General features: G+C 35.4%; 2 protein-coding genes across 2 annotated transcripts in view; one reads left to right on the top strand and one right to left on the bottom strand.

Moving 5' to 3' along the window:
• Window positions 1–6,750, bottom strand: part of LOC121854341 (cAMP-responsive element-binding protein-like 2) — a 16,971-nt gene extending 10,221 nt beyond the window's left edge. The window contains exon 1 of the mRNA XM_042348947.1: window positions 6,593–6,750. Coding sequence (XP_042204881.1) covers window positions 6,593–6,640 — 48 coding nt within the window. The 5' untranslated portion in view covers window positions 6,641–6,750. The remainder of the gene's footprint in view (window positions 1–6,592) is intronic.
• LOC121854340 (stromal cell-derived factor 2-like) overlaps window positions 1–19,967 on the top strand; it is a 21,170-nt gene extending 1,203 nt beyond the window's left edge. Inside the window, 7 exon segments of the mRNA XM_042348944.1 lie at window positions 1,779–1,857; window positions 7,664–7,909; window positions 13,182–13,243; window positions 15,365–15,498; window positions 18,729–18,752; window positions 18,754–18,948; window positions 19,250–19,967. Coding sequence (XP_042204878.1) covers window positions 7,858–7,909; window positions 13,182–13,243; window positions 15,365–15,498; window positions 18,729–18,752; window positions 18,754–18,948; window positions 19,250–19,424 — 642 coding nt within the window. The 5' untranslated portion in view covers window positions 1,779–1,857; window positions 7,664–7,857 and the 3' untranslated portion in view covers window positions 19,425–19,967.

Below are 19,967 nucleotides of genomic sequence, written 5' to 3'. Positions count from 1 at the left end.
ACACAAGATACATTTACAATACATGTGTGCATTCATAATACTGTACATTCACAGACACAAATACTTGTACAATGAAATAGTTATTAGGATCTGTTAGTGGATCCAAGAACAGGATCTTCAAAACTCTGGTACAATACAATACAATACCAAGTCCTATTACATAATAAATTTAAGTCCTCACAATTTCTCCTACACACAGAGCTTCCAGTTATCTCAGCACTTGCACACCCTGTGACCCTCACAAGATTTGTAACCCTCGCATCTATGATCCTGAAGCATCCTGTGATACTCACAGTCTGTACAATATACTGTATATCGGTAATTCTTGGAAGTCTTATAATCCTAATTCACCCATGATCATGATGGAATTAATGGTTTTGTAGGCCCCAGACAATTACACATCATAGGCTCCATTCAACAGACTTCAGTTGTGAGGGAGCAAAAGGGGGTATCTTGATTTAAGAATTCAACAAAATCTACATAATCTGGGCTAGATAAGCAGCAGAAAATTGATAAAAAGACAGTAAATACAAGTACAAAGAATTTACAACACAGGTATACTTCTTTAATAAATCGTTCTAAATAAATTTTAGAACAAAAGCAAAGGCAGCAGAAAGTTTATCAAATACAGTAATACAGGGTATTTGTTTTTTAATTATACCATTAAAATGTCTATATCATTAAGTATCAAACTGTGAAACATTCTGATGATATCTTATAGGTTCATGGGGCAAAGCAAATTGATTACATTCAATGGAAAGGAGAAACAAAACAAAGCCACCTTCGTCCAATTGTTGACCTTACACAATGCTTCACTCGTTTAAACTTTGATAATGACCTCTCCTTCACAGATTGTACTGTACCAGCTTTGTTGCAATCTAATCTCACTAATCCTGTTCACATTAATTCACAAACCCTAACATCAACAGCTTTTGCTGACTACAGTACAGTATTGTCAATACAGTAATATAATATTGACTTAGATTTGTTGGCCCCATCACCTTCTTAGACCCATCTTCATCCTTTGCTGACTGTTATGTATCATGGTACTGTACCTGTCTAACAAAGTTTTATATTTTTACAGTAATTTCTCATAGGCCCTGTAGTTTTCTTGGCTGTGTCTTTTTTGCTTGTTTATAACCAAGAATTAATTTTTAAACAGTTTCTGAAGGCCCCATAGAGCCCTATCTTCAAATTTTACGACTACTGTACTTGTATTGTTTATAACACCATATTTTAAATAGCTTTTATAGGTTCCATAAACTAGCTTTCTTATAATGTCATAACTGTGTGTTGTTACTACAAGGAACTACAGTACCGTACAATGCTTTGTAGGGCCACTACATTATTTCATAAATCTCTTAAACTGTCTTCAACAAATACAAAAAATTATTTAAAAAAATTAACTTTGCTGTTTGGCTTTCAATACCTAATCAAACTACTGTATATATGCAAATAAATCGTATCGAAAATAGTCTACAACAGATGAAATGTTTTATAATTTCTTATTGGAAAATAATACTTCTCCAGTGTTGAGCTTATTAAAATGAACTGTTTCTTGGTTATACAGTATAGTAATAAGCAGGAGAGGACTGAAGACTTCTGTAGCTATCCGACAGATATATCATTATTAATTACATTTTTAAGCAGTTTTGCTTTTTGTATACATTTTCTGGTATCAGAAGTTCAGAACATATAAATTATTTGAACAATACGTCAAAAAAGATATTGATGTCTTTGAATAAGAATTACAAGTCCCTCTTTCTATTATTCTACAGCCAAGAACAGTTGATATCCCAGGTAGAATATAATCTGCCTAACTCAGCAAACACCCTTCCACGCCCCCCTCAAACACCAGTAAGTGATACACAAGTGATTGGTGAAGGAAAATGGAAAGTCTCAAGAAACACAAATCAACATATGACAAAGGGCATCCTTTACTGTACCAATTCAAATGGCTTGAATGAAAACATTATTGGCCACCAACTAAGAACCAACAGGAGAATAGTGGAAAGATGGATACTGAAATGAGATATCTGTATCAGTAAACCAAACCCTAAATGACTTGCTACACAAAATCATATTAATTAATTTTTCCAAGAAGAATTGAATAAGGTACAGATACATTTTGGAGCCAGTACATGCTCAGTATCTGCCAACAGTATGTAAAAGAGACATGACCAACCGCCCAAGTGGCTAACTAAGCCGATCAGTGGCAAAGAGGATAAACGTAAATGTAAAAAAATTTTTATTCCTCCAGACAAATTAAACCAAAAATGGCAACTCACAGGAGCTGTAAGTCACATTGTGGACTCACAGTGAGGCACTTCAGGTTCTTATTTATTTTGTATTATAAATTCAGAGAACAATATACTGTAGTACACATATAGTATTAAAGAAATTATACAGAATTATTGAGAAAAAATCTGTGGAATGAACTAACACTACCAGAAAGTACTTAAATAATAATTACAGGTGTTAAAAAATTAGAAAGTTTGGGATCACTGGCATCTACATAATTAATACAATCATGGAACCAAACCACTTACAATGCTAACTCACAGTTCATTGACTTTACAGTACTGTATTTGAAAATCCTCGTAGTTTGAAATAATATTTTTTTAAATTTGACACTAGTTTTGTAATAATGAGAAGGTACAGTAACAATTTTTATTCTAGTATATCATCCCAAATTGCATAGTTAAGCAGTCCAAGGATAATACACTATTACAGTATGGTATTGGAATATTTTACTACAGTACTAAGTACTACGTATACTGTAAAAAAATTTAATTTAAAAAACTTTTATAATATTGCAGAAGTCTAAATTTATATTGTATTGTACACTGTACTCAGTATCCCATCTACACAGAAAATACTTGAGGCTTAAGCATTTTTCCATCAAATGGCATAATATTTAATACATCAACTATTATACTTTACTAGAGTACCATACAGTACTGTACAGTATTACCTATAATTATTTGTTGGGTCCCATATTGATGAAGGAACAATCCTAAAGTTATACTGTAGTTGTTATGTCTGTCTAACAAATTCCATTTCCAATCCATACTTTAACTACATTAGCTACGAGTTAATATTTAATAATATTTATTCAATTTTTATAATCATTTCACCACTTATTAGCTTGTAAGCTGCTAGGCAGCTGATCTGTATTTTGTTACTGTTTTTTATTTTGCCCCATTTTGTCTAGTATTAGTGCTGTACTGTATAGGAGGAAACCGGATTACCACTAGAAAACCTGCAATGTTTGCTAGGGAGCAAACTGGATAAAACCCTTCTCACATCTATCCTGCGGCTTCCTGTCCCCGGGAATGAACCCAAGACACAAAAGTGAGAGATATATGCAATACCATTTGTCAACAGTGATATGATAACAGTAAAGCAGGCAAGTGGCAACATCTTTATTTACGTACAAGAAAAGAGGGAAAAAAAACCTATATAAGAGAAGTTCTATTCCTTCACCCAATTTGATTTGTTCTTAAGATAAGAAAAAAGTTTTCAGTAATTGTTTTACATCTACTGTGCACCAGGGCCAGTAGACATAAGGCCGTTTAGAGATAAAAGTCACTAGTAATGTCGATGTTTTACTTTTAACTGCTAAAACCTCACTAGACGTTAAGCTGTTTGTAAATGATTTTGTCTTAAAATAACTTTTAAGATTAAAAGTGGTGAGGGAGGACTTCTAGAGTTTGAGAGTACTTTTAGTCAACAAGATGGCCGAGCAACGTCATCGTCAGCGAACCTTCTGAGAAAGAAGATACGTTCTAAATGACGATGATGACCTTGAATTAATAAGGGGATACAGGTATTACTTAGGCCGTGCCAAGGTCCATGGTAAATGATGTTCTTGTTGGTCTTGCGCACTTCAAACTATTTGTTTACATCCCAGATCTCGGACGGTAAATGGTCGGCCACACGGTTAATATACAGGTATATACTCGTTCAGAGTTAATATTTTTCATCTATTCAGACTTTTGTTAGTCATTAAATGCATAAAGATAATGTCAGTAATATAATATATATACACTGGTCCCTCGATTAACGAACGGTCCAATTAACGAATTCGCTCCCATAAGGATTTTCAATTCCATTAACGAACAAAACTTCGATTAACGAAAGCCTTACGAGAAACACGCTTTGTTGTGCGCATCAGCTGATTGGCTAGTCCGCCAATACAGTAATTGGTTCTATGTTTACATTAGTTTCCAGTGAAGTAAATATCAAGAAAGTTGTGCTCTTAAATATCTTTGCAATTTTTCATATTAAAATTATTGGTCATTCTAATTTAGTTAACATATTGATAATATATACAGTACAGGGAACAGTTTTTGTGTGCCAATCAGCTGATCGAATCATCCACCAACACTTCTCAGTTTAACTTTGTTTACAGTGGAGTGAACATCCAGTTTGTTGGTCTCTTGAATATTTTTGTATTTTTACAATAAATTATTGGTAATTCTGAAAAAATTTTCACATATTGATAATATACAGTGCAGAAATTATTATGAAACATGAAGAAGTCATTAGAACCAATGCACTCTGTAAAGAATATGGCATGTCATCATCGACTGCCTCTACAATCACCTGTTTGATATGTAAACAAAGCTGCCGGGAATACGACATACACACCTCAAAGTAAGTTAAATATAGTACTATTCTATTGTTTTTTATTTATTATTATACAGCGTACTGTACAGTACAGTACTGTATTTAGTTTAAATTTAATGTATTGTTAATTCTGTTACTGGTATACAATACAGTACTTTGTATGTACTTTTTCTGTGAGTTGGAACCAATTACCCAATATCCCATTGAAATAATAGATTCAGTTAACGAAATTTTTGGTTAGCGAACGACTCTGTGGAACCAATTGTGTTCGTTAATCGAGGGACCACTGTGTGTGTATATCCCACTATATATATATATATATATATATATATATATATATATATATATATATATATATATATATATATATATATATATATATTCACAAGGAATGTGTTTAGTGAGACATTGGCTTTGACATGAGAAATGGGCAGAGGAAGATGACCAAAGATGACCTTGCCACCAATGCCATGCTTAGAATGTATTAATGATTCTATTCACAGAAATTAATTCTATTCTACTTTAGAAGAATAAAATAAAAATAATTGCTGTACGTACTGTAGTAACTTAAGTTGCGTTATGTCTGGTAGGTTAGTTTTCTTCATTTTATGAATGAAAAATTCCAGATTGTAATAACATTTTGCTACTTGCTAGCTACAGAATGTTACTTACAGTTTGGGTGCTTATGGTACCATAATTGAAATCATAGTGTACTTTACTCTAAAAAATTTTACCACAGTAATATCAGGAAAGATGTAATGTACTATTTGTTCAATTAATCTGTTCACACTGAGAGATTGTGTCGGACGTAAAAAAAATGATGAGTTGCTAATTGATCACCACCGTCTGTATACAAAAATAATAGAAAAAAATCTTCAGAAAGGAGAAGCCGATCCAAAAAAGGTAGCTATATAAATATGGCAGGCAGACAAAGGGTTGAGAGCTGTTCCTCTCTATTTGGAAAAACATAAAATCTCTTAAAAGTGAAGTGACGTAAAATACATTCCTCATGCATTATTTAATGTTCCTCAAGAAAGCTTTGATCTGTAATGATGATATTTTGTCAGGTAGCTGCTAAGGCTGGACTACTCATCAAGCTCGCAGTCGCCAAAACTTGCACAACGATCTTGCAATGCCCTCATGAAACTGTTATGTTAAAAGTCATGGCTAATATAAAGAAAACACTGGCTCTTCGACCAAGTAACAAGATTAATGTTTATTCTCTGTCCACAGGTGGTAATTGTTTCTTGGGGAAGTAAGAGCTTTGATTTTGACTTATGGATAACAATTTTATACATCAGGTAAAGTTTTTTTTTGTAAGGTTTGGTTAGTGTTTCTAACACTGCTGCAATTTTCCACTTTCTCTTAAAAACTTACAAAACATATGGCAAAATACTGTTTTACATGTCTTTATTCCACATTTCCCCTCTTCTTCAAAACCTGCTTTGTGAGGTATTAATATTGAAGGAGAAGTGTGCCATAACTCAAAAACAAAGCATTTGCAGAAGAAACAGTTATTACCACTGCATATATAATGCATAAGAAACACCTCCAATGTAGATAAACTGCCACGTTGATTGGTCGAGTAGCCAGTATTGTCTATATATTTACCCTAATTTATTGCAAAGAAGTATGAGGTGGTTAAATTAATATAGCTTACTCACATCCAGCTGGCAACATTTTAGACGATACTTCAAGAAAAGAACCTTGACTAGACAACCCAATCAAGATACGAATTACAAACTGCACCCATTCTGCTTGTTCTCTTAGATCCAAACATGATAATGGTCCACAATACCATAGCTCACCATTTGTATTGGAATTGGTTGCTTCACGTCAATATCATGCAGATCACAAAGGAATGACTCAGCAGTGAACAAGAAATGAAAATGGTGAATCTCGTTTTCTGTATGAACAAAGATATCTTAATCAAATTCTAAATTAAATCATATATACTTACTTCCATCTCGAGTTCAGGCTCTTGAGATTGAAAGTCGTCGACCTCCATAATCAGAAGCACTTGCTTGCCTCTAAAATGGGAAAAGTATTCACATAATAATGTGGAAGTTTTCCAACGTGTCTATGTTTACAAACACCCAAGTGACCCAAGGATTCTTGTGACGTCATAGTAATCCAGTGCCTATGGGAAAGAGTTGATTGGTTCCTGAGATAGAAACGTCACTTCCTTGTTTAGTTATCCAATAGGAGAGGAGTTTAGAACGCAAGGCTCTAACTCAAATGGGTATAAAGACTGATCTTAAAACGACGGGTTTAGCCTATAGTCGTGGAATATACTAGAAACTCCTTTGTGTATTATAATATTTTAAGCATAGTTATTTGTCATGTAAAATTAAATGATGTGTGATGGATTTCTTATTTCTCGGAAAAAAATTGCAATAATATAGTTGGAATGATCAGCTGTGGTTGCATCACCGGAGTACTAGATTGCTGCCATCGTTGGCTGCTAATGTCTGACAACAATCTGTAGCATACGATAATAGTTGTATTGATTTATTTTTACTTTACATGCTAGAGAATATGTAAATAAATGTCAATTTAACGTGAATTAAATAATGTGCACATTAAAAATTATATTCCATGGGTAATATATACGTACTGCATAACCTTTTTCGCTCATGACATCTGCCTATAGATGCTATACTACTGGGGGAGGAGGATATTTTTAAACGTATGGAAGGTCAAATAACAGACGACTTTAAATATTACATTCTTGTGAACCAAGGCCTTCATATGGGTTTTCCAAGAGGGAAGGGTAGAATTGTATCCTTACTGCCTTAATCCCACTCCAGATCCATAGCGTAATACAATCTCCACACATTCCCCCACCCCATCTGATAGTTATTTGGGCTCTTTAGTATGTAGGTTCCCTCTGTTAAATATAGTACATATAACGAGGTTAATGTAATGAATATGTAAGTATAATTATGTAAGAAATCTTTAGAACGAGTAAAATGTTGAATGCACGATAAAAACAAGAAGTATAACAATAATTTTTTGTGTGTAACTCTAGGGTCTGAAAATACCAGAGTCTCTCCACCAATCAGAAGGATGGACGTGTGTTGACGTTGGTGACGTTGACGGGAGTCGGGAGTGAAGGTGGCTACTAGGCTGTGTGCATGTGAGGCGGCTTAGTGGCAGGCTCACACATGAAACATTAGTGTAAAAGGGTTAAGATTACCAGGAAAATAAGTGTATCCATCGACAATGAAACTAAGCGGACTCATTTGTTTCTTCACACTATTCATGTGTACATATGGTATGTATTTTTCTGGTTTCGTACAGATATTTGTCATTTCAATCTTAAGTAATCCAGTGATATATAGGCGGTAAAATACAGTATACTATACAGTACCGGTATATGGTAATTCTGGTGTTGTTTAATTTATTTCATTTATACTACAGATATTCGCATCATTATTGTAAGTTTTAAAAGAGGCGACATTTATTAGAACCTAATAGAACCTCCCCTTACTAACCAAAGAAACCTGCCCTCAGTGTCAAGACCTGACTGAATTACTTAGAATAGGCAAACTGTACTCCAAGCTTTGTCAATAAATTTGTTAAACTAAAAAAAAAAAACTACCTAACCTTACATAAGAACATAAGAAAATAAGGAGTCTGCAATAGGCCGGTTGGCCTGTGCATGGCAGCTCCTGTCGAGAGTTACTACCACTCTCTATCATCCATGAATCTATCCAGCCTCCTTTTGAAACTTTCCAGAGTTCCAGCACTTACTACAAAGTTGCTAAGCTTGTTCCACTCGTCCACCATCCTATTTGTGAACCAGTTTCTTCCTATCTCCCTCCTAAACCTAAACTTATCCAACTTGAATCCGTTGCTCCGAGTCCTATCCTGCTCGGATATTATAAGAACTTTATCTATATCCCCTTTTTTGATTCCTTTCACCCTTAAATACTTCTATCATATCGCCCCGCACTCTTCGTCTTTCTAGGGAATGCAAGTTAAGTTTCTTTAACCTATCCTGATATGGAAGGCTTCTAAGTCCCGGAATCATTTTTGTCATTCTTCGCTGCTCCAACTCTAGTGAATTTATATCCATTCTATAATGGGGCACCAGAACTGAACCGCATAATCGAGGTGCGGCCTGACTAGCGCAAGATATAGTTGCAACCTTACCTAACTACCTCGCCCCCTGGACTCCTAACCCCTCCCCCCATATTAAATAGAAAGTACTTTTTTTTTTTATTCCTGGTACCAATAAAAGCAACTTTGTTGAAGTGTCTTGGTGTAATTTTACTTTTTTTGTGAACGTGAGAGTACGCTCGGATCGAGCGGCTCAGTTGTTGAACTTAAACAAACTAAGAGCAGATGACAACACTCGCTGATGGTAGATTTTTCAGCGTAATATTTACGGTAAAGAATTAGGTTAATATTGACACGTGACCCGCCGACGTATTATTTGTTTGGGTGTTTGTTTTCTTACTCTATTTTCATCAGTGAGTTCTGATGTGATAATCATTTCCTTGTGCAAATTCTTCATTTGGTATAAAATTAGGCGCACACTGCTTTGTTTTCTCGGCGGTAATGCTGCAGTGATGTCTCGCGTGCAAAGCATGTACAAACATCATTTTGATGTCATATGATCAGTTTTTCGGTGTGGTTTACCCCGCAAATTCCCTCATCCTTCAATCCTTGCTCACTACAGCTGATTTTTGATCATAGATTAAATCCCTCAAAATGCTCATAATTAAAATGTTATGATTTTCATTAGTTATTATCATCCAAAGAACATCTGTGAAAAAAATAAAAGTAATCGAACAACTTCTTGTGTTAGCCACCTGATAAGTATAATAAAACTGATCTTATCTTAAGAAAGCCATTACTTATTGTTTAGGTTACTGAAAATGGTTAATGTTGTAGTTACTCATTCGACTGCCAAAACAAAAGAATTGTTACTTAATCTCAATGAAATAAACTTTCATAGGTCATCCTACTTTTTAAAACGGTTTATATTTTTGCACCTCTGTACGTACAGTACTTACTTTACTTTATCCTGTTAACCACTGACCAGTCTGTTAGCTACTTGGATGGCCAGTTACATCTCTGTTGCACACTGTTGGCAAGTACTGGGCATGTATTGGTTCCAGCATGTATCTGTACCTGTGTCATGTGTGATGATTTTACTGTTAATGTACCTATCTGGCTGTCAGTCATACACACCCACGGTTGATTTATATGAGCAGAGATAATGTACCGATACTGTTACCGCAAGCGGTACTGAATTATGATGACGCATAAACAAACATTATGTTAGGCTGTAAGTCATGTCATGTTTATTGGGTGTGCCTGCCTGTATACAGTATATAGTGTTGAGATGGTGGAGATGAGAGGCCCAGAGGAGGTTGGAGTGTGTAAGGGGAGCTTGTTTATGTATAATCATAATCACCTGACTCAGCCCTCACCGACCAGCTAGGGTGGGCCAGGAGATCGGGCAGGCATTATAGCTACCCATATCTTAGAAGCAACACCTAACCTGGTTTCTCTCTAGACTTTCAACACGTAAGTTAAACTAGTACTTATTGTGTACACAGGTAGACTGTGTCCATTGCATCATTTATCATTGTGATAATATAGAAATATGGCAAATTAAGTACTTATTGTAAGTGTTAAGATTAGACTAATTACATAGCTATGATTTATTTGAAATACCAAAATGAATTGTATTCAACAGGTTTGACCGAATTATAACGTTCGAGTTTAACGTGACAAGTCAAATTAATCCTTTAATCACTCGGATGGCGGTTACAGATACCATACCTAAAACAAGTACCCCTGGTATAAACTTCTGAAAGCTTCAAGCGAGTGGGAGCTATGGGCTTATGCCACTACTGATTGACAGCCTAAGGACATGAATTGGCTAATCCTAATTTGCCTCCTTGACTTATCTAACAGTCACCATAAGTAGTGGTGGCCATGATGGGGGAAACATCAGACAATAGAGAATAATTTAAATTTGAATAAATTTAATTCTGCATACAAAGCGAGATTAGGGAATGGAATCATTCGTTAGAGATGAAATGATTTGAATTAATGTCCAAATCTGAAAATCTTAATTTGTTAATTAATCATGTACAGTAGCCCAGGGGTAGTTTGGGAGATAGGGACCAAGAATGCTCACAAAGTAATTAATCATGATACAGGGTGGACCAAAGGTGCCTATCTATTTTATCAAAATAACCGTAATTTAGCGTGCTATACCTGTAAATTATTCAATATTACTATTAAATGTATACAGTATTTGAATAATATACTTCATTCTGATACTGTATAAACATTAGGATGAAGACTCAATGTGATCACCATCCGTGTGTCTGCAAATCTCAAACCTATCCATTGCATTTTGAAACACATTTGGAAGCATATCAGGAATTATTTTTGAAACTGTTGCAAAAATCTGTTACTCTCATTTTGTAAACATCATACATTATGAAGCTTCTGTACTTGCAAAAAAAATCTAACTGGGTTAGGGCCCAGTCACTGTTTCCATTTTGTCAAATCCAGCGATGTGACAAAAGCTGGTCAAGGTATGTCCTGAAAATATTTGCATAATGACATGGAGCCCCATCTTGTTGAAAGACATTGGTGTTGAGGATGCTATAAGAGTGAAGCTGGCGTTCTAAAAACTGCTGGACCATGGCGAGGACTCCAGATAAAACTGACCTTGTATCTGTAGATATTGCAGGGATGGTGCTGGTGTTCATGTTTAAAAATTAATATATTATTCAAATATACAGTACATTTAATAGTACTGTTCTGTATTATTTAATCATGTACCTTAAAATAGTTATTTTTATAAAATACTGACTTTTGGCCCATCCTATATACAGTATAGTATTTTCTCGGTAATATAGACTGACTTTACCATTTAAACGTGTTAGTTTTCACTCCCTTAGAAAAAACGTGTTCTGTTTTCCAAGAGATTCCTGACCTTGTAGTTTGCCCTATCAGGTCAAAACTTAGATTTTATTGAGATTTTATACAAAGGTACTCCTTTATATGCTGGTTAAGAAACTGGATTAAAAATCTTATAAGTCAACTATGGGTAATTAGTGTTAATTAATGAGTCTTGAAATAATTAAGTACTGTATGTGTATATTAAAAAAAAAATGTATAATAAGGGCATGTGAGGAGCTGTGGAATTTTCCACTCTTCACAGGAAAATTTTCCCAGGTCTGAACAACAGATCTCGCATGGAGCTGTATTTATTTATGCAAACACCACTGTACACATACAGATACAATATATTGTTAATACTGTAAACAAAATAATGTCTATCTGCTACTGTACTGTATACTGTACTCACCAGCAGATGCGGTCATCTTGAACCTAGAGTAGGAAGACACTTCACTTGGCTGAATGTAATGCATAACTGTAATCATGTCTTGACACTTGGGATGGAGGATTTGTTGGTTATGCTACTGACCTGACCTGATGCAATGTCAGGTTATCCATTGTCAGGGTGGGGGATTAGTGGGTCTCATGACCTGAAGATGTCTTGAATAATGACGAAAGCTAAGGTGCTCCAGTGTTTCTCACTGAATGTACAGTAGAGTATGCATAACTGTAATCACTTTTTACATTCTTAACACAGCTTTGACACTGTATTCTTAGTTATTTTGTGCTGGTACTGTAATGTACAGCACTGCACAACACAAATTATACGCAAAAACAGCAGCTAGCGAGGGCTGGCACGTGGGAATGAGTTGGAGCATAATGCAATCTCTCGGAATTCCCTGGATATTTATTCCCAGGCCCAGAACGGAGAGATTTGGAGAAAAAATTTCTTGGAGCCTTTTCCGAATTTTCTCGGAAAATGCACTTGATTTTTAACCTCGAAAACTCGTTCACAGATCTGGAGATGGGATAATTTGGGGGGGGGGGGATTCCAAGCCAATTTTAATTCCATTGTATTGGAGAGTTGCGGCTAATGGGGATTCTGGCTAACGGAGATATTACTATACCAATGAGGCTGAGTGCAGTTCCGTATACAGTATACCCACTATTGACACCTTATACTGTACTGTATTTCTAATTTCATACCATTAAGTTAATTGTCAGTGTTTGGGGGATGTAGTAGTCTGTGATTGTGCTCTGTTTGCACTTGTGCAGTTGATTGTTTCCATTGTACAGTACTTCAAAGATTTTTTTTTTTTAATAATTAACTCTACTGCCATCATTTGCAGCTATATCTTCCCAAAATAAGGAGAAATAAAGTCTTCCACTGGAAGGTGTTTGCTCTGGGGAAAAAATTAGAAGATACTTTACAGTTTTATCCATTCAGAAACATGAAACATTGCCAAACCTTCTTTGTAAAGCAGTGAATTTCATGTAGAGGTACATATATATTTTTATTATTATTCCAGCTCCTGTATATGTGTTTCTTTGAGCACAAACTAAATGCCTTTACATAACTGGAACCTTTAATATAGTTCCACCTACTACTCTCATCCATTTATTGAGTACTGGTATACTTCACTGTTTTGATTTGTATTGTGCTTGTATTTCAGGGCGTGGTACTCAACATGTAACATGTGGGTCTGTGGTGAAACTGTTCAATGCTTATTACAAGGTGGGTGTTGGCTACAGCTTCTTTTAAAAAGTAATTAATAAGTTATTGGATTACTGTACAGGTACTAACAAACTTACTGTATACCATAATAAAACTATGGGTTAGTTAATGCAGCTTAATTGAACAAGTATTTGAACACTATAATGAATAAGTAAATAGTTTACTGACAAACTTTTAACAAATAATAAAATTAAACTTATTTGCAAGGTTTTTATTTTGAACCTGTCACAAGTCAAGCTGACTGATTAAACAGATACAGGTATGTGGTAATTCAAATTGTTCCTAAAACAAAGTCATCGTTTCACTGATAGTAGAAAAATGAACTCCAACTTAATCTATTAACATATTTGTATGTACAATATACAGGTATTGTAGGTTTCCTCACCTGTAAAATGATGTACAGTACAATTTGTAAGACTATTTGGGTTTTCTGTCTAAGCATTTAACAAAATTCCTTTGTGCATATCCTTACCCCTTGCTGCATATTATGCCCATAAAAGATTGTACAGTATTTAGCCCTTTTTCTACTACTGACAGCTACTAGAAGCACACTCAAGCCTGGTCTTAAAATGTAGCAACTTTCTCGACTAAAATTTAAACTTCCACTTGTGTTGTGACTCACACAGTGAAAACAAGTTACCTTGAATGTTATTCCCCAATGAACCACATTGCTGAAATAAAAAGGAAGTTGACTAAATAGCTGTTTGACAGTTTCTGGTTCGTCATACCTTGTCTAGGAGAAATGTCTCCAGCATGTCTAAATGCACCTGATGAAGTAAACCAGGAAGACTGTGAAGGCCAAACCTGACTGGGAAATTATGTACAGTATAGTCTGGATTTACGTGGATTTTGTTTACGCGTTTGGTCATTTGTGCAGTGCCTTGCCAGAATGAAATGTTTTAATTACGCGGTAAATTTCATCATTTACGCGGGAAGCGGCGCGGGCAGGGTGCGCACAAGGTCGCCCAGTCATCAAAACATTACCGAGTTCTTCACCCACCACAGCCGGCCCAAGTCAGTGATAGTGAGGATATGGACTTTGAGGGGCTTCACAAAGAAGCCCTGCAAGCCTCTGTGGTGGATAGTGATACAAGTGATACAGGTGAGGGCCAATAATCTGCCCTCTGCCTCGGAACCAACCCCCCATCCCTGTGTGCCCAGCCATCTTTTCTACCAATGTAAGTGTTAAAAAACGTAATATTATTGATTTTTCTCTTAAATATTAATTGTGTGTGCATACCATCATGAAATTAAGATGTTATTTTTACTACAACGTACGTATTGTCGGAAAAAGTGTAGTTTGGAGGTCGGCCCAGTCTCTATTTCAATTAATCCCATATGTTGTTATTTCGTTTGCGCGTTTCTCGTTTTACGCGGACCTCCACGGGTTCAATTGACCGAGAAAATGAAGACTACACTATGCTGTACTACTATACTGTAAAAAAGGAGATTGCTATACCGCATGGGATGGGGGGGGGGGAGGTTAGTGGTGCCAGTTAATCAAGTGTGTTGGTTAACAAAGAACCACCCTTACCAAACAAATATAATCCAGGGGTAGTACTCTCTGATTTAGAAATTGTAGTGTAATGTTCTTATTTCTTGAAATTTACATGCACTGTACTGTAATTGTACAGGTACGATATACTGTATTTAATCAATTAAGAGTGGTCATGTGGTGTACATATTACTTAAAAATATATTTAAAATTAAACTGTACAGTATATATTGTATACTGTGCGGAAATTAATAGACAGTACATACCGTAATTTTCTACTGAGGGATATAAAAATTGCTTGTTATTAAACTGTGCTGGATGAGAAAGTGCCAGATAGTTTTTGTATGTTTGTACATTATACAGTATACACAGGAGAGAGAAAGAGAGTTGAGTTTTGCAGTTTTAATTAAAATATTAAAGTAAGTAAACTATTCATTATTATAATGGATTCATATTGATTATTTAATGCAAGCTCTAGAATCCATGTCTTCGTGTGAGAGGAATGTTCCTGAATTTAGTACTGTCCTTGCTCGGTTATGTTGAGAGCTGTTTTCTGTAGTGTTGGGTTAACAAACCCTGCTACTCCAACCTAATGAATAATGTGAAAAAAAAAATTCCTTTCTCAGGTGCGTCTTCATTCTCATGACGTGAAGTATGGTTCAGGCTCAGGTCAGCAGTCTGTCACAGGCACACCACAGCAAGAAGACCACAACTCAAATTGGCTTATAAAGAGGACATTGAAACAGCAGTGCAAACGAGGGTCAGTTGAATTTGTTCAGGATTTTGGTTACTGTTATTTTGAAGGTTTGCCATGTACTGTACAGTACTGTACTGTTATTTTGATAGTTGAAAGCATTTCAGCACTCCCTGTACAGTATTCTACTCCAGAGGCAGGTTTATCTTTTAAACCTAACAGTGATAGATGGAGGTTACTGGTTTCATGATACAGTATTTGGAGAAGTATGAGCTTTGTAATACAGGTAGTTAATTACCCAGAACCACAAACACAACCACACATGAAGTAGATACAAAATGATAAATTACTAAACTCAGGCATACAAATCAGAACACACAAACTGCTCAGAAAGACTGTGAACTTCATCACTCCACCTAGTTCTTACCTCAGCATACCACCCCTTCTTTAACAACCTCTAGTGTCTAGAACATACCGTACCCATCTTAGACTAGCAAGTAACTTTAACACCAAAGATTTTTCCTGGCTCCGCACTCAAACATGAATGAACGATCAAAGGGATGAATTGACCGCCCTAAGCAATGACAATGCCCCCACCAGACACTTCTAAAGACCAACAGGCAGCTTTGCTTCCCCAAACCTATCCCTGTGCACAACTCTTCTATCCACAAACACAACGTCAAACATATGACCACCTCCCCATGATTGTCACACAACATTTTGACAAGCTTTGAGTAAACGAAGATGTCATTTCAGATTGGGGAGCTGTGATTAAACATAGTTTACACCACTATTTCACCCACTTCATGTATACAAGTAGATAAAGATATTCATATAGGACTCTGTACTTTTGTTCAGGAGGGGCCCAAGCAAGTAACTAAGGTAGAAAACTTGCTTTAGTTGTTTCATACATAATGGAGATGTTCTTGTGACCATATGGAGATGCGAGACGAATTTAAGATTTTTTTGCACTTGGGTCCACTTACAGGTGTGTAGTTTGTTTGATCAGCCCATCCTAGTTTTCAGTGTACCGTAGATATAAACCCTATCACAGTTTTTACATAAATAACATGTGCTAAATCCTCTTGGCATTTCAGATGTGCTTGGTAAATATTTTGAACAATACAGTACTGTCTTAAAGTTTTGTCATTTTTCAGGTCAGATCATGTAGGAAAATATTGTACAGCATGCCCTTCAAATTCCCGGGGTTAGGTTCTCAAAATGGCCTCGAATTGCCAAATTCGTGAATAACATTTGCTAACTGGGGGGGGGGGGTGTACATTTTTACTTATGTACAAAGAAATGTATAATGTATTCCCTTTGTGTTTGCCCTTAGGAGAAATATTTCTTTTTCCTGTATTGTACAGGTTGACAATCCCTTATCCGAAATCCTTGGGACCAGATGCATTTCGGTTTTTGAAATTTTTCGGTTTTCAGAATGGCTAGGGTTTTTTTTTATTTTTTTTTATTATACAGGGACCAGCCCACCCGGGCACAGGTCACTGACCCACATTGGGGCCTTGGGGCTAAAATATAATAATAATAATTCATAGGTCTAGGTCGTGTTTCTCACTTTTGACCTTTTTTTCATTCTTGTATTTCTTTATTATTATTATTATTATTATTTTATTATTATTACAGTATTATTCTTATTATTATCATTGTTATCATTCTTATTTTATTTTTGTGTATTTTTTATTAAAATTTTTATTTACTATGCATAGTTATTATTATTATTACTATTACATTTTCACCCCCCAGGCCCCGATGTGGGTCAGTGACCCGCCTGGGTGAAAAAAAAAAAATTGCTCCACAAAAAACTTTCGGTTTTCAGAGCTTTTCGGTTTTTGGAATTTCGGATAAAGGGTTGTCAACCTGTATATATGTGTGTGTGTGTGTGTGTGTAGACACACACACAAACACATACAAATAAATAATAATGGGAAAATCCTCTCACAAATAATCAGAAACAAATTTATTAAAAATGTGAGTCTACCCTCAAGTCTACTTCGTGCTTTGTTTATTGTAAAGCACAGAGTAGACTTGAGGGTAGACCTGCATTTTTTTTTAATTTTTTAGATTATTTGTGAGGATTTTTCCATTATTATCTATTTGTATATATATATATATATATATATATATATATATATATATATATATATATATATATATATATATATATATATATATATATTCAACATGAATTTGAGTAATGGCCGCTGTACAAACTGGACAATTTTGTAATTAAGAAGATTTGTGACCAGGTAGAAAATTTAGGTCGCCTACCCTCTGACCTGACCACCAACCGTTGTGTGCTATTTAAAGATTAGTAGGGTCATTACCTAATACCTGACCATTATGGACCTGGTCTCACCCTCCTCTGTATATATACACCTTGGTTTGTATTTCTCTTTAGTCTGTACTCACCCCTGAAGATGTGAATTACAGCGGCTGGAACCCGTGTTTCTTCTTTCCTTGTGGTTATCAGCATACACCTAGATCATTCGCACCTAGTGATTTACTTGCATATATATATATATATATATATAGTATACCATAAAAATACAGATAAAGGAAATTACTGTCTCTAGAACGAATGGCTCCCTGTCCCGGCATGAAAATGCCAGCAACTTTAAAACTACCGAAAGACATTCATGGGTACATCCAGGGTGTCATCTGTGAATAATAGAGGACCTCGACACCTGAAATAAAATCCACGAATTATCCAGGCGTACTGTATGTTTTGAATAAAAGAAATTTTTCATGGTGATTTCCAATCCCTTTGTTTTACAGTTGTGAACACGGTAACTCAAACTAATTGATGGATTTTAGCCAAACTTGATATCTGAATACATGTACAGTACAGTATACTGTGTATTACTCATACAAGATCTCGGACAAGTTTGTATTTTCTATTACTGTTGTAAAGTTATGTGGCCCTTTGGACTTTGCTTTAGCATGTCTAGGGATCTATCTACCTTCAGTAGCAATCTTAACATTTATGGAGGGTTTCTTATGCTTCAACTCTGTACTGTATCTTAAATACCTGTAGCCTTAAATGGGTGGGTGATAAAGGAGGCATGGGAACACAACGATATTGGAGATCAGGGTTAAAAATTTTAGACTGATTCAAAGCCTTTGAGTTCATGCTGACACTTTCTAGTCAGGCCCAGTAAAAAATATTTCATTACTGATTATTTCATCAGCCAGGTGATAAAAAAAACAATATTGGAAGGTATTGAGGGTTTTAAACATTTTAAATTTACTAATGTACATTAATTCCATTTATGTATTAGGGAACCAGTTACTTGTGGACAGACGTCGCCTGCAGCACCTGGCAACAAGGAGGAACCTACATTCACATCACTTTTCCTCGCCTCTATCAGACAAACAAGAGATTTCAGCATTTGGAGAAGAAGGAGAAGGTGATTCTGGCGATGACTGGGTTGTTATTTGTGATGGTGAAGAATGGGATCGTCGACAGAGCATCATGCTCCGACATGTAGACACAGATGTGTAAGTGTTCTAGATAAAATACAGTACAGTATACTGTACAGTACTTATTTTAGTACGTCTTTTTCTAAAATATTTTGGCATAACAGATTACTGAGGAGAGCTATGGGAAAAGATTAGTGTAAGAGGGTAAGTGCCAAGGAACTGAAAATGTTGAGTTGGTGCTAACACAATGAATAATGTAAACATTGAAAATAATGCAGTGAAGACAAAGGGCAGGGTGAGAAGTTGGGTCCTTTTTAATCTTTGTAGATACAGTTTTCGTTTGTTCCAATTGCTATCACCTGGAATATTTTACCAACAGGTACCTTGGTGTAACAGGACAACAGTATGGCCGTCCTATCAATGGACAGAATGAAGTTGTAGGGTTGTCACGACCAGGAGTACAAGCTAAATGGGAGACGATGGAAGGAGTCTTCATCAATCCATCACATTTTTCTGATGATAGTAGAATATTTCATGATCCCTCAGAACTCTAATGACACTTTTTATATTTTCTGATAAAGATGTATCACAAGCCTTCTGTTCATAGTCTTGCTTTTTATATTGAGAGAATGAGCTTTAGAGTTGGAAGTCATTGTTACTTGAATTAAAGTTATGGTAAAACCTGTTCATCATTTTGTGCTTCATACATTTTGTTAAGAATATTCTTCACAAGATAATTGGAATTCTTGTCAGTGAATTTACTCAGCAAAATCTATACATGCCAGTATGGTGAAATTGAGTTTTTTGCTTGTAGAATTAAGTGTTGGCAATGACCAAAGTACAGGTATTGTATAGTTTTTATTTTTATAATTCAATTGGCAGAAATATCAATATACAGGTAATGGATTTTTTTCTCTCTTTAGTTACAAATCTCTCTATGTACTGTGTGTATGCCATTAAATTCAGTACATATATGTTTCAAGAAAATGAGATCATCATTATTTATTTATTATGATTAAAAGGAATTTATATTGTATGTTCATCCAAAATGAATGTCTGTGTCACTTAAGGTGAACATTAGTAAATGATTCAATACA

This window comes from Homarus americanus, unplaced genomic scaffold (genome assembly GCF_018991925.1).
Source record: "Homarus americanus isolate GMGI-L3 unplaced genomic scaffold, GMGI_Hamer_2.0 scaffold54443, whole genome shotgun sequence".
NCBI lineage: Eukaryota > Metazoa > Arthropoda > Malacostraca > Decapoda > Nephropidae > Homarus > Homarus americanus.
This window is presented reverse-complemented; position numbering and strand designations above follow the sequence as displayed.